The sequence below is a fragment of the Schizosaccharomyces pombe genome, assembly GCF_000002945.2.
Source record: "Schizosaccharomyces pombe strain 972h- genome assembly, chromosome: I".
Classification (NCBI taxonomy): Eukaryota; Fungi; Ascomycota; class Schizosaccharomycetes; order Schizosaccharomycetales; family Schizosaccharomycetaceae; genus Schizosaccharomyces; species Schizosaccharomyces pombe.
This window is the reverse complement of record NC_003424.3, coordinates 1,074,263-1,087,392: the sequence shown is the minus strand read 5'-3', so window position 1 is coordinate 1,087,392 and position 13,130 is coordinate 1,074,263. Positions and strand designations below refer to the sequence as shown.

The window sequence follows — 13,130 nt, the reverse complement described above, 5'->3', positions numbered from 1 at the left end:
TTGGTGGTGTTCTAGCTAATATTGTTTAGTTGTGATGTTTTTTAAAATACTTTTGTTGGCACATGATAAGTAAACAGTGTTTGTTTACTTTTATGTTATGAATGTTACTACTTTTTACCATTTACAACTACCACGTTTACTTTTAACAATTTCAATAAGATGATTCTTAAAGATTCATTAGAAGCTAAGAGTTGCTTTAAGTCATCGCAAACTTCTCATCTTGCTGCTCGTGTTGCCATGGAAAACCCACAAAAAGGAAATGTTATTAATGCCCAATCCAGCCGGCAGCCATCGTCAGAAAATGAATTCCGTGAAAATCTATTCTTTAAGGAAATGAGAACAAACGGGAAAAATGAACATGAAACTTCTTGCCGTTCTGTCGTGCTCTATAGAAATTCTAAAAGTGCTAAACGATATCCACTGTCAACTAAATGTGCAAGGATATCTTATATGCAGGGAAACAAAGATACAAAAACTGCTTTAACTAAAAAATATAAATCAAACGAGGATGTAAGCAGAATGAGAAAGAAAGGAAATAAATATCCACAATGCAAGTCGAAAAACTTGTATGATAGTTTAAAACTAGAAGAATGCATTGAATCATGGTCCCTAAATCAAAAGCAAAATGAAAATTTTTATGAACATACCCATTTAAATTCCAGAGATGACAGCAATCCTTCCTCGTGCGATCGCGAAACATTCTTTTTAAGTGACGAAGACTCAGAAATATCTCTTATGGAAGGACTTTCAAGTATTGAAAATGGGTACCCTGATGAGAAGGAGACCCTAGCTGCCCTCGATAATGTAAAGCTTTCAGATGAAAATGCTGCACATCTAGGATATTTGGTTAAATATTTCCAAAACTACACTGATAAGATCATACTCAAAGAGACACTAATGGATTGGGAAGACAAGGAACCTTCGCTGCAGGAGTTAACTGAATCTACTAAGTATCTTGAAAATCTTGCGGATACAGACCATCGAACAAGCAACAAACCGTTTCTATTTCTTCGTTAAGAAATAACATTAATAAAGCAAATCACTACTCTTTCTAGTATTATATGATCTAACAGGTCAAAAAGTATATATTAAAGATAAATATGGTTAAATGGCAACTCCCGTACCATTTTCGTGTCTTGAAAAGGAGCGGAGTATAATTTAGGTAAATACTATAAATAATATCTAGGCGCGTATGTTTTTCCAAGAAAAAACGAGTAGAAACAGTAGGTGAAATGAGATGAATAATAGTTAGCTGAGATTTTCGGGAAATTTATTGACGAAAATTTCAGTATTTAGGCATTATTACTTCAGAAACGCATTTTAAAAAATTTCTTAAATGCTTTAAATTTACCGCCCTTCTTTTTCGACGAAAAGTCAGCAGTACTGCCCATCATACTATCACTGTCGTTTGCAAACCTACTTCCATAAGGCATTGTTGGCACAGACGGTGGCTGCCCTCCTGTAAATGTATAGGAACGTCCCTCGGAGTACGCGTGATTGGATGGTTGTCGAAGACTATAAGTTGCTTCAGGAGCGGCACCACTATCGCGTAAAGTAAGACGAGCCCCAGCATTATTGACAGAGGGAACAGGAGGTGCAGGATAACTGTAAGGGGCTTCACCAGAAGCTTTTGACCTAGAGCGACCGGATTTAAACTTGGAAAATAGATTCGTGCTTCTTCCCCTACCACTATCACGCTCACGTTCAAAGCTGCTATCTGAGAAAACAGAATTCATGTCATCAGGGAAAGCACTAGGGTGAGGTTCTGCAGAAGCATAGGCATTGTTAGCAGTGGTGCTAGAAGCGGTAGGTGTAATGTCCATTTGACGTAACATTTCCTCGACACGTCTTTTGGCAGCGTCTTCTAATGAAGGTTGTGCTGGTTGAGCGGGTTTAACATTCTGTACAGGTTGTACTGGCGAACTTGGCTGATAATACTGCGTTGATTGAACTGGCTGCATAGGTGGAGCTGGTACGCCATTCTGAACGGGCTGCACCGGTGAGCTGGGTTGGTAGTATTGAGTTGATTGTACTGGCTGTATAGGTTGAACCGGTTGAAAATGTTGGGTAGATTGCCCTGATTGATAGGACTGTACAGGTTGCGACTGCTGATTGTACTGTCCAGGTTGGGCAGGTTGGTTGTTATTCTGCCCAGACCTGCTAACTACTCGTGAACCAATGTTACTAGTATTAGGCGGAATAACAGATATTCTTTTAGACGAAGGAGTGTAATGGATAGTCGACGTCGACCTCAAAGACGCCTGATTTGACCCCGAGGGATCAAAATCTTCAAAGACGTCTTCGTAAACAGATTCAGAGGAAGACGATCCTTCCTTGTTCTCATAAATAATGACGTGTTTTTTGCTAACTGGGGGAACTTGAGATGAAGGACTATTTTGTCTGTAGCTAGATGTATAAGCAGGTGACATTTTTCTGCTTGGTTTTTTGAGTACCGACTTTTGAGTGGTATTATTTCTAACAGTAGAAGAACGTTGAACATTGTTATACGATTCTTCAGCAACTGGAGATGTGGGAAGGCTAACGGAAGGACTATATTCTTCGATTGGGGGAGGGATTGCAGTAGGATAATAAGGAGTATTATAATTAGCAGGTGACCCACGAGAATTAGCAGGTACCATATAACTGCTGGATCTTCTTTGAGCAGCAGGGCTTTTTACTGCAGGAGAATAGTTGTTATCTGGCATGTACATTTGAGAAGTACGAGGAAGCAATCGAGGATCCTGATAAGATTGAAAATTAACTTCCTCTGAATTATAAGAAGCGTAAGATGGTGAGCGCGAGGTACTCGGCCTAACTTGTTGAGATGGTGGAAAGTCATAGGACTTTGGAGGCCTCATCTGCCTTTCTGACTTTGTCATATAATTTGCTGAGGAAGAAGTAAGCGTATAGCGCTTTCCAGTATTTACAGGAATTTGGGGAGGGCCTGCTGGTGTAGGCAAATACACAGAACTACGATTTCGCAGACTAGGAGGAGCCATCGGTTGATTGGCACTTCCTAACGTAGACATCCGAGAGCGCATGTAATCATATTGAGGTGAGCCATTGACTGCCTCTCCATAAGAAGTTCTATTTCCCAAAAACGAGTTTACGGCTCTATCATTTTCATTACTATTGTAAATTTTTTTCGTTCCGTGAAGTGCGGTGGACGCAGCAGCAGCAGTTAACTGCGCGTTATAATTCTTTGAAGCATGGCTCATTATCTATCAAATAAACTTCTTCATAAACACCTTTTTGTAAGTATTAATGAGGCCTTAACAGATGAAGGTGTTGGTGAGGTTGTAAGGGGAAGAAGAAATGATGAAACTATTTTCTGAAGAGTACCAGTTCTCGCTTAACAGCTTTAAGGTTGTTTGATGAAGTGAGCTATATGACGTTACCGTGAGATAATGAAAATAGCCAAAAAAAAAAACAAAAGAAATCACTGCGCTCATTTGTTTTGATTAAATCGAATACGCATGTAAACAAATGCATTTATTTATTTTTTTATTTTTTTTCGAAAAAAAAGTTATAAAGGGATATTTAAGTTGCTATGTATGTCTGGAATTATAGTTTACAAAGACATAATAAACATATATCCAAATGTTTAGGAAAAGTAGATAAATAATAAATTTCTGCAAATGTGAACTTTTAAACAATATGACCAAGCTTTGTGGAAAGGCTGGTTTAAATCATGTATACTATCAATTTAAAAATAAAGTAATAATCAGCAAAGTCTCATATTTCTAGGCTTTTTAATTTTCGCATAAGCGGCCACTCATGTTTTCATGATTTTGTCCATTTTCTGCAGTGGATGTCGATGAGCGTTATTTTTAATTAATGTCAGCTAATGAAAACATTTGTTTATGTTTCGTGCCTTTGTTTAGATGGAAATTTGTTTACATTTTAATTACTTATATATTGAGAGCAAGCTAAACTAAACTGAGCATTAACATATTACAATAACCCAAAAAAAAACCAGTTTAAATAATTAAGAAAAAAAAATGTCGTGCATAAGTGAAATCGGCAAATTCGTAAAGTCAATTGAATATATTAAATTGCCATGTTTATTTATCTTTGCTGCCATTGTCGGCATGAACCTCTCATTACTCTATTGCCTGCTTAAAGGATGGAAAAATGTAATGATATGGGGAATCGAAACCATGCTCTTTGGAGCCATTGGCATTTTCTTTGCTTGGAAGGTAAGAATCATCAAATGATTGAATGCAAGTTTAAAATTAACTAATGTAAAGAAAAAATTATCTTGGGAGCATCTCGTACTCCTCTGGTCCACGATTGATGCCTTCTTCAGTATGTGCTTAAGGTCCTGCACTATAATCTATTTCTCAATGAACCCATATATGTTATGCGAAATCCTGAATGCACGAAACGTTATCTCTTGCAGCCTCAACACGCAAAAGTTTTTCTTTATAATTGTCGCCGCATCCAACGTTTACAGTATCTTTCAACTGTGTGGATGCTTATTAATGTTCAACAACATAATTAGCATCCGTCCCTCTGAAAGGACAGAGCCCGAATTCAACTTTGATTTGGAAAAAGGAGTCGCCTTCGCCAGTGATTCTGAATTTCCTGAAAAATCAATTTGTATATAAACAATTCAACTCATTATCATTAAAGGGTTATCATTTTCAAACCTCAAGGCTTCTTCTCGTCTCGTTTCAAGGAGCTGTTGGTTTTTTCCCAAAAAAACATGAAATTCAAATTAAGATCCTCCTGCATTGAAGTTTCAATGTATCTATCTCTGCCAAAGCATTTTTATTACTTTCTATGTGATTTTCGCAAATATTTTAACATTATGGTAGAGCTCGCCAATAGGTTATGAGCTTTTTGAAAACAATTCGTATCAATAAAAAAAATAGTTTGCAGCATGCTTAGCTACGCAGACTATCTTTTTTCTTGGAGTGAGTACTTCATTAATAAGATATTAGTTTTCATGAAAGAACTTTTTTTGGTTAAATAAGTACGAGAACATAGGGGATATTGTACAGCTTAGCAATGTAATAACGCTATTGGATTAACATTCCTTCCTCGTGCATTCCGAAACCCTTCAACGATTGTTTATGAAATTTTCAACAACGGAGCCTTCAAAACTAGGATACGAAAGACTGATCCTTGCACATAGTTGTTGGTATTAAATTCTTTTGTTTTCAGAAATCAACAAGTTTATTCTAAACTCATCAAATTTTTTTTTAACAAAGAACAACCAACAGTGGAGTAAGAGAAAGCTTTACCCATTTGCCAGCGAAACAATTCAAACTAAAGGATGAACCCAGAAAACTGGTGTTTACTTCTTACTTCTCTTTTGAATTAAAATTGAAAATATATTATATATAATGTCGTTAAAATGACATACCGAACATGATTTAAAAATAAAACGGGTAGGTTGGCCGCCTTCATGCGAGTAAACAGTACAATGTTGGGATTTTTTTACAAGCAAATAAAATCAAGTAGGAAGACCACGATCGCAATGGCCGTTCTCTACATAAAATAATTACACAAATATAATACTTTGAGTATAATTGTATCATAAATTCCAAGAACGTAGAAGGTCTGTCGTAATATGGAAGTTGAAATTGACGTGAAACGGATAGATTGATTCATTTTCATTGTATAATGATATTAATGAAAGATTATTTTTTAACAGTATATCTAAAGGAAATTGTTTTATTCTAATTCCTACATTTTATATGGAAAGACACATGTATCGAACTATATTTTACCTTACCATATGATCATCTTCCCTTTCCCTACAACTAGTTAAGTTTCACATTTAGAGGACGTCGTTGGATAATTTTTGTCAATAATCGATGTAAATGTCTAAAAATGAAATTAAACTACAGATGGAATATGCTTCAAGCTATGAAACATGGCTTGAAGCTGCGGAAAAATTAGATGTCATAGAAGGTAAGATTTTACTTGGTTTTATTACTAATGGAACCAGGAAAATATCAATGGAGAGAGCAAAAGGAGTCAGATGAGTACGACTATGTTTTAGTCGAGAGTCGGCTGCATGAACTGCGAAGACATCGATTGTCTAAAAATACGAGACTTTTGCTTGGACTTTTACGAAATTCAGTTGCAAGAGACTTTGCAAATATGGATAATAGTAGATTATATAATTATGCACATTCAGGGACAAAAAAATTGATAGATGAGTTCATTCAAGAGGTTTTGATGTGCTTGACGTATTTAGAGGAAACGCCTGATCTTTCGTTGGATGAAAAGATTACTGAATTTTCTCGTTTAAAACTTACGACTGGCAATACAGCATTGATCTTAAGTGGTGGTGGAACGTTTGGTATGACACATATTGGTGTTTTACAGTCTTTGCATGAACAAGGTTTGGTACCTAAAATTATCTGTGGTTCATCTGCTGGTGCAATTGTTGCGTGCGCGGCAGCAGTCCGAAATAAAGAAGAGCAGGAGATTTTGCTTAGACAATTTCATACAGGTGATCTCAGTGTCTTTACTGATCCCAATGCAGCACCACCATCAGTTATACAGTCTGTCAAACAGTATTTCACTAGAGGCTGTGTCTTGGATATCAGCCATTTGGAAAGGGTAATGAAGCTGCTTATTGGAGATTTCACTTTCCAAGAGGCATATGATCGTTCAGGATATATTTTAAATGTTACTGTGTCTTGTGGAAGCCTGTTTGAGATGCCCAGTTTACTTAACTACATTACTGCTCCAAATGTTTTAGTGTGGAGTGCGGTGTAAGTTTATTTATCAGTGCCTTAAGTTCGCCATTCTAATAAGCCCTTTTAGTGTCGCAACGTGCTCTGTTCCCTTTTTATTCAAACGAGCTACTTTGTGGGAAAGAGACCCTTTAACAAGAGAAGTATCGGCATTTTGTGTAACAGATGCTCCGTTATGGATGGACGGATCTGTTGATAATGACATTCCGCATGCTAAACTAACGGAGCTGTTCCATGTTAATCATTTTATCGTATCACAAGTCAACTTTCACATCGTTCCGTTTATTATGGATCCAACATCTCATAATTGGGTTGAGCGCTGTTGTAAGAAGGCAATTGATTTGGCTGCTCAGGAAGTTAGCTTGACATTTCGTTTGTTTGCAGAACTAGGCATTTTTTCGGTATTATTCACGAAGCTTCAATCTGTAATCACCCAGAAATATTCTGGAGATATTACAATTATCCCCAGATTGAATTACCGTGAAGTGAATAAAGTCATTAAAAATCCAACTCCTTCATTTCTTTTAGATGCAGCAACGAGGGGCAAACGTGGAACATGGACAAAAGTTCCAGTTACTCGGAACCATTGTGCAATAGAGATTTTAATCGCAGCTGCATATACTCGGTTAATAAAAAGGTCTAAAAGTTTAAAATAATTTTTAAATACCCCGAGTTTTCAGTTTTGTTTTGTTTTTTGTATTTATTGGTTATCTATTGTACATAGTACATAAAAAATTGAAAAGTTTCATGTTCCCAAACTGGTTCTTTAGTGTTATTCTTTTTATTACAATACAACTTGTTTTGCTTTTTTTTTGGTTTGATGATTGCTAACAGTATTTTGAATTTTCCCGGTTTTACAAGATATACTTATTGACTTGATAGTGATATTTTGAATCTTTGGTAAATAGACATGCTATTTGCAAACCGTCTGTTAAATGATAGTATGTGTCGGTGATATTGGAATAATATAAATTAAAAAGTTGAATAGACCAAATTTATTGTCTATATAAAAAAAATAATAATTAATAATTTATAAGTGTTTTCATATATATTTTATTTTATTTTATTGTATTGTTTTTTTTTTTTTTTTTTTAACTTCAATAAAGTTTTTTTCATTCTTACCGTGCTTAATAATTCATAAATATTATTTAATGGCAATTGCATTTTGTAAAACGAATAAACATAATGGCTCATGCTTTTTTTCTTCTTTTCTTTCTTTCTTTTTTATTTTTTTGTTTTTTTTGAAGAAAAGATATAAAGGAGAGACCAATTATTGAAATAACATTTATTTACTTTTTTACTTACCTGCAGTAGCGTTTATAGTATTCGGCGAAAATAGATCGGTTTGTATGAATTCTTAATAGTTTTTGGCTATTCATACCGATTGCAACAAGCTAGAAACCTTGCAATCCATAATCTTAGTAAATTAAAAAGTAAAAGAAAGTTAACTTATTTTTCTTTGAGCATATTCGCTGTGCAGGGTTGGCTGTTACGATGGTGGTCAATCGCACCTGCATATAAGATGAAGTATTGTGTGGTTTTCAATGATTACTGTTTGTCAAACGAGATGCTAATTATAAAAGTAGAAACAATTTATACGTGAACTTAATAAAAAGGAAATGTTTATTATATATTTTTCGTAATGATAGAGTCTCACTAGTAAAAAGAATCAATAAATTTCCCTCGAAAACATCGCACAGTATGCTCTTACAAAGAAATGTGAAAAGAGATAATTTGAAAATGAATTAGTAGTTGTCTTTGAAAATATTTAATATATACAGACTTTAATTACTTATAACATTGCTTAATTAAAAGTGTGCTTTGTGTTTACTAGTGCTCCTAACCAGCTCGCTTTTCCTAAGCTTGTAAATAAAACAAAGTACACTGAATGTCCATTACTCAAGGCAATTGCCAAAAAAAAAGGGCATTAGCAAAAGCGAAAATAAACTTGCCCCACAATTTTGTTCAGGTATAGTCCTAGAACACTGTTCCACACCGGTTTCCTCGCATACACGTCTTCGTTGACTTTCGCTCGCATGCTGCAAATCCTTTTTTGACAAATAGCGTGCAGCATAGCTAGTCCAACGTACGCACGTTAGTTTACGAGCCTAAATGTACTCCACGTCATGGAGGGAAAGGTAACTTGGAAGGTTAGCCCCACACTTTCCTTAACCCCATTATCTCCATTTTTCAATGATGTCAACGTAAAAGGTGGAAGCTCGCTTGTTCCGAATGACGGCGAATAGAAACGTAGAATTTTTCAAACCGTAATTTGATTGGCGGAAGGTTTGGTTTTCATGAATGTTCTCCACACTATGGGAAAACGAGGGGAGCAAAGTGAACAAAATACTGAGAGGTGATTGGATATGTCCCACTTTTTCATGTGATGCTCCTCATTTAACTAATAATTGGTGCGAAAATTTTCTTGCTCTTGCGGTAGACATTTTTGCACTGCGCATGTGTTCCTCCATTGTTCTAGACTGCGTTCCTCTACACCACCCCGCATTTGTTCGTCCGACTTTAGGCTCTTTTCCTTCTTCCCCGCCAAACTTTTGAGCGGATACTTGCCTGATTTCTTACCGGAATGGTGAGGGGCGAACACCTTTAGAATAGTGTTTCAAACACTTTTTTTTGGGTTTTGGCGGGGTTAAACTGACGAACAACGAAGAAAAAACAAGAATTCTAACAATTTACAACAGAATCCGTAAAAAAATTAGAAGCTTGTCTGACCAGCGGTAGTATAGAAGGGTTTAAACGGTGAGTAGAGTGTTTGTATTTTTCCCCAGTGTACCTTTTGCCAGTAGACAAACATCCCATCCTTTCTTGTGGGCAGCGTTATTTTGATGATAACTCTATCCCACTATTACTCCAGTTGCTTGGATACATCGTCGCAGCTCTGGACCAATGTTGCAGTTGCTTCCTAATTTTTAGAGGGTCAGTTGCCGGTACTCACGGGGCCCCAGACATGGATTCTGTCAAGATTGTGGGGTAGATGCAAGTTGAAGTCAAAAAAATGAGAATCAAAAACTTGAAAATAAAATACATAAAATGATTTATTTTATTTTTCTTTGTATAATCCATGTAAAATTATAGACTGTATGCACTGAAACCTTGTTCCGAGCGACTGGTCCCAGGTATATAAGTGGTGCTGGTGCACAGGCATTTTCACCACCATCGCAATCAAACAACTTTCCTTGATCTGTTCATTGTTTCAAAACAAAAAATTCCGTTTTTTGGAATCCCTAATCATCTTCCTTACTTTTATTTAAATCTTAATCCATCCAAGCGAGGAATTTTGCATTTTCCTTTCTTGTGATTGCTCCCTTTTTCTTAGCTCTTTGAAAAATACCCCAAAAAAGAAAACACTAACACTCTTTCGGTTAGAGAGCGTTTTCGCATTAGTTGAATCCAAAAACATATTTTACGATCCAACACTGTGATTTGGCTTAATTTCTTTTTTCAGTGATTCCCTCATTCCTTCATCATAATTTCTCGTATCATCATCACACTTTTCTTTCCTAGTGTATCCTTTGGTGCGATTTCCGGTTTTCTCGTCGTTATTCCTTTTTAATTTTCTCTTTCTTATTACTCACTCAAACAAAAAAAGGTCGTCGTGGACTTTTTAAATCGTTGTACTTTTAGCACTTTCCTACATCTTCCTTTTGAATATTTATTATTTATCCTTTAGGGAAAAGATTTTATTCATTTTGAACCTTTGCATTAAACTTCGTTTGCCAGGTTCTTTCATTTTGTTTTTAGTCCCGTTTTCCTGCCTTCTTTAGTTCTATCTATTGTGGGGTTTGTGTTTTCGTCCACTATTTGCAAATTCTAGGTTTTTGTTACTTTACCACTTTTTCCTCTCCGACTTACGGAATAGTATCAGTCCGAGATCTTGATTGGGTGTCATTCGGAAAGTAATACACTCGTGTGACGTTTATTAAATTTTTTTTCTTATATACCCTTTCCGTCCCACTCCCAACTTTGAACGTTCATTTGGGGATTTAATTTGCATACATCTTTGCATATCTATTCTCAACATTTTAGTTTAAATATTCAAAATGCTTTTCCGCGGATTAAGCCTGTGGATGCTCTTTTTGGCATCCTGCCTTTCTGCCCTTGCTCTTCCCGCTGCTGAAGACGATGGTTCTGTCAAGGTCTTCAAGCGTGCCAAGAAGCATAGCACTAAGCAAGAGGGACCCAGTTACGCTCCTTATTATGTGGACTGTCCCTCTGATAACATTGTCGAGAGTCTCTCCAGCAATGAGATTCCTAGCGCCGAGTCTGAATACTTGAGCACTCGTTCTACTATTACCAACACTGCCATGAAGGACTTCCTTCGTAACGCCAACTTGCCTGGTTTGAATGCCGATACTCTTTCTGGCTCTGAAGGTCCTTCTATCGGTATTGCCTTGTCCGGTGGTGGTTTACGTGCCATGATTTTGGGTTCTGGTGCCCTCTCTGCCATGGATGCTCGTCACGACAACCACACTGTTTTGACTGGTCTCCTTCAAGCCTCTGACTATCTCGTTGGTACTGATGGTAGTGCCTGGACTGTTGGTGGCATTGCTCTCAACAATTTCAGTACCATTAACGACTTTAGCAAACTTTGGGCTTTCAACCACCCTTTGATGTATCCCAAGAGTGCTATTGTTTTCAACGCTCATTTCTACAGTTCTATTATGAATGAAGTTGCCGAAAAGGCCAATGCTGGCTTTAACATCAGTCTTTCCGATTACTGGGGACGTGTGATTTCTCGTACCCTTGGTGACACTACTTATGGTTTCCCTAATGTCTCTTTGTCTAGTATTACTTCCCAAGAATGGTACCGCAATGCCAACTTCCCTTACCCCATCATTACCTTTGCTACCCAAAACTATGGTGAGGATATTAGCAATGTTAACACTACTTTCTTTGAAGCTTCCCCCAACGTTTTCGGTACCTTTGACCATGGAATCAACTCCTTTATTCCTACCGAATACTTGGGTACTACCTTAAACAATGGTGCTAGCAGCAATGGTTCTTGCGTTATCAACTATGACAACTTTGGTTTCATGATGGGTGCTTCTTCTACTTACTTCAACAAGATAATGCGTAACTTCAATGACTCTTCTACCAAGAACGGTCGTATCATCCAACAATACTTGAAAGGTAACTTTTCTGAAAACGGTCAACAAATCATCTCCATTCCCAACCCCTTCCAAGGTGTTGAGAGTGCTAATTCTGATGCTGCCAACAACTTGGGTTCCAGCTCTTCCCTTAACTTAGTTGATACCTTCCTTACTGGTGAGAAGATTCCTTTGTGGCCTTTGTTGCAAAAGGGTCGTGATGTCGATGTTATCGTTGCCGTTGACAATGGTGATGACAGTGAATGGCTCTGGCCCAACGGTAACTCTCTTGTCCAAACTTATGAGCGTGTCGTTGCTGCCCAAGCTGCCGGAAACACCAATGTTAAGGGTTTCCCCTACGTTCCTAGCCAACAATCCTTTGTCAGTCTTCACTTCAACGATCGCCCTGTCTTCTTTGGTTGTGATGGTCGTAACACCACTGCTGGTAACCACACTGTTACCCGTGACACTCCTCCTTTGGTTATCTATCTTCCCAACGTTCCTTACAACTACTTCACTAACATTTCCACTGATCGCACCTACTACACTGAAGACATGATTCAACAACTTCTTACCAACGGCCTTATTTCCTCTACCGTTGACAATGACACCTACTTTGGTCAATGTTTTGCCTGTGCCGTTGTTAAGCGTACTTTGGAGCGTAACAACATCACTGCTAGCCCCGAGTGCCAACAATGCTACTATAACTACTGCTGGAGCGGTCTTTATGATGACAGCGCTGCTAATGATGATATTGTCTACAATCCTACTTGCCGTCTTGGTGAAGGCATTTAAGGAAAGGCGCATGCAAACTTTTCTCTCTTCAGTATTTATACGACATATCTGTTGCTCACAAGCAAAAGATAGAGGGCAATGCTTATGCCTGGAAAAAAGTTTTTAAAAAAAATCTATACAATGTCTGCTGTCTTAGCATAAATCAAACCTAGCCATATATGTGAATCAATCCAATTACGCGATATGGGTTTTTGTTAACGGATTATTAAACTGAACGTTCACTCCGCTCTAATTAGGGAGACTATTTTGTTATCTTCCGAAAGTATTTTATTCTAATTTACCCTCTCTTCGGAATGTTTTTTGTTCATTTTCTATTGTGAGCTTTCGTTTGCTGTAATTCAGTTTTGTTGACGGCTCCAAATTGGACGTGTTCTAGTTGTTTATGAGAGTTGCTGTTATATATAGTTGCGAAAATAAGTCATTTTTTTAATTCTTGGTTGTAATAAGAATGTTGTTTGTCTATATAAATAAGTTGACTGTAATTTTTTTGTTTTGTTTGATTCAAAAAATTATT

At 37.0% G+C, this 13,130-nt stretch overlaps 5 protein-coding genes and 7 long non-coding RNA genes across 12 annotated transcripts; 6 read left to right on the top strand and 6 right to left on the bottom strand.

Moving 5' to 3' along the window:
- Nucleotides 1-116: 116 nt before the first annotated feature.
- Nucleotides 117-1,151, top strand: mug125. Its single transcript, NM_001018596.3, has one exon. It carries the CDS (start codon nt 160-162, stop codon nt 1,015-1,017), a length of 858 nt encoding a protein of 285 aa, NP_593200.1. The 5' UTR covers nt 117-159; the 3' UTR covers nt 1,018-1,151.
- Nucleotides 967-3,301, bottom strand: sle1. Its single transcript, NM_001018595.3, has one exon. The coding sequence runs from the start codon at nt 3,216-3,218 to the stop codon at nt 1,308-1,310; it is 1,911 nt and encodes a 636-aa protein (NP_593199.1). The 5' UTR covers nt 3,219-3,301; the 3' UTR covers nt 967-1,307.
- SPOM_SPNCRNA.2472 lies at nt 1,870-2,612 on the top strand. The gene has a single exon (NR_191840.1). It is a non-coding gene; the product is annotated as a non-coding RNA (long non-coding RNA).
- Nucleotides 3,302-3,867: 566 nt separating the features above from the next.
- On the bottom strand, nt 3,868-5,591 carry SPOM_SPNCRNA.710. The gene has a single exon (NR_151080.1). It is a non-coding gene; the product is annotated as a non-coding RNA (long non-coding RNA).
- meu31 lies at nt 4,002-5,477 on the top strand (the record flags this gene model as incomplete). The annotated part of the gene is made up of 2 exons (NM_001018594.3): nt 4,002-4,199; nt 4,251-5,477. The coding sequence occupies 2 exons, from the start codon at nt 4,002-4,004 to the stop codon at nt 4,608-4,610; spliced, it is 558 nt and encodes a 185-aa protein (NP_593198.1). The 3' UTR covers nt 4,611-5,477.
- Nucleotides 5,592-5,728: 137 nt separating the features above from the next.
- SPOM_SPNCRNA.2471 lies at nt 5,729-6,846 on the bottom strand. The gene has a single exon (NR_191839.1). It is a non-coding gene; the product is annotated as a non-coding RNA (long non-coding RNA).
- Nucleotides 5,768-7,758, top strand: ptl3 (triacylglycerol lipase). Its single transcript, NM_001018593.3, has 3 exons — nt 5,768-5,922; nt 5,960-6,734; nt 6,787-7,758. The coding sequence occupies exons 1-3, from the start codon at nt 5,832-5,834 to the stop codon at nt 7,370-7,372; spliced, it is 1,452 nt and encodes a 483-aa protein (NP_593197.1). The 5' UTR covers nt 5,768-5,831; the 3' UTR covers nt 7,373-7,758.
- Nucleotides 7,759-8,026: 268 nt separating this feature from the next.
- On the bottom strand, nt 8,027-8,317 carry SPOM_SPNCRNA.2470. Its single transcript, NR_191838.1, has one exon. It is a non-coding gene; the product is annotated as a non-coding RNA (long non-coding RNA).
- A 188-nt stretch (nt 8,318-8,505) lies between these two features.
- SPOM_SPNCRNA.2469 lies at nt 8,506-9,726 on the bottom strand. The gene has a single exon (NR_191837.1). It is a non-coding gene; the product is annotated as a non-coding RNA (long non-coding RNA).
- Nucleotides 9,299-9,831, top strand: SPOM_SPNCRNA.2468. The gene has a single exon (NR_191836.1). It is a non-coding gene; the product is annotated as a non-coding RNA (long non-coding RNA).
- A 27-nt stretch (nt 9,832-9,858) lies between these two features.
- Nucleotides 9,859-10,652, bottom strand: SPOM_SPNCRNA.2467. The gene has a single exon (NR_191835.1). It is a non-coding gene; the product is annotated as a non-coding RNA (long non-coding RNA).
- A 47-nt stretch (nt 10,653-10,699) lies between these two features.
- plb1 (lysophospholipase 1) lies at nt 10,700-13,062 on the top strand. Its single transcript, NM_001018592.3, has one exon. The coding sequence runs from the start codon at nt 10,775-10,777 to the stop codon at nt 12,614-12,616; it is 1,842 nt and encodes a 613-aa protein (NP_593196.1). The 5' UTR covers nt 10,700-10,774; the 3' UTR covers nt 12,617-13,062.
- The last annotated feature ends 68 nt before the right edge of the window (nt 13,063-13,130 follow it).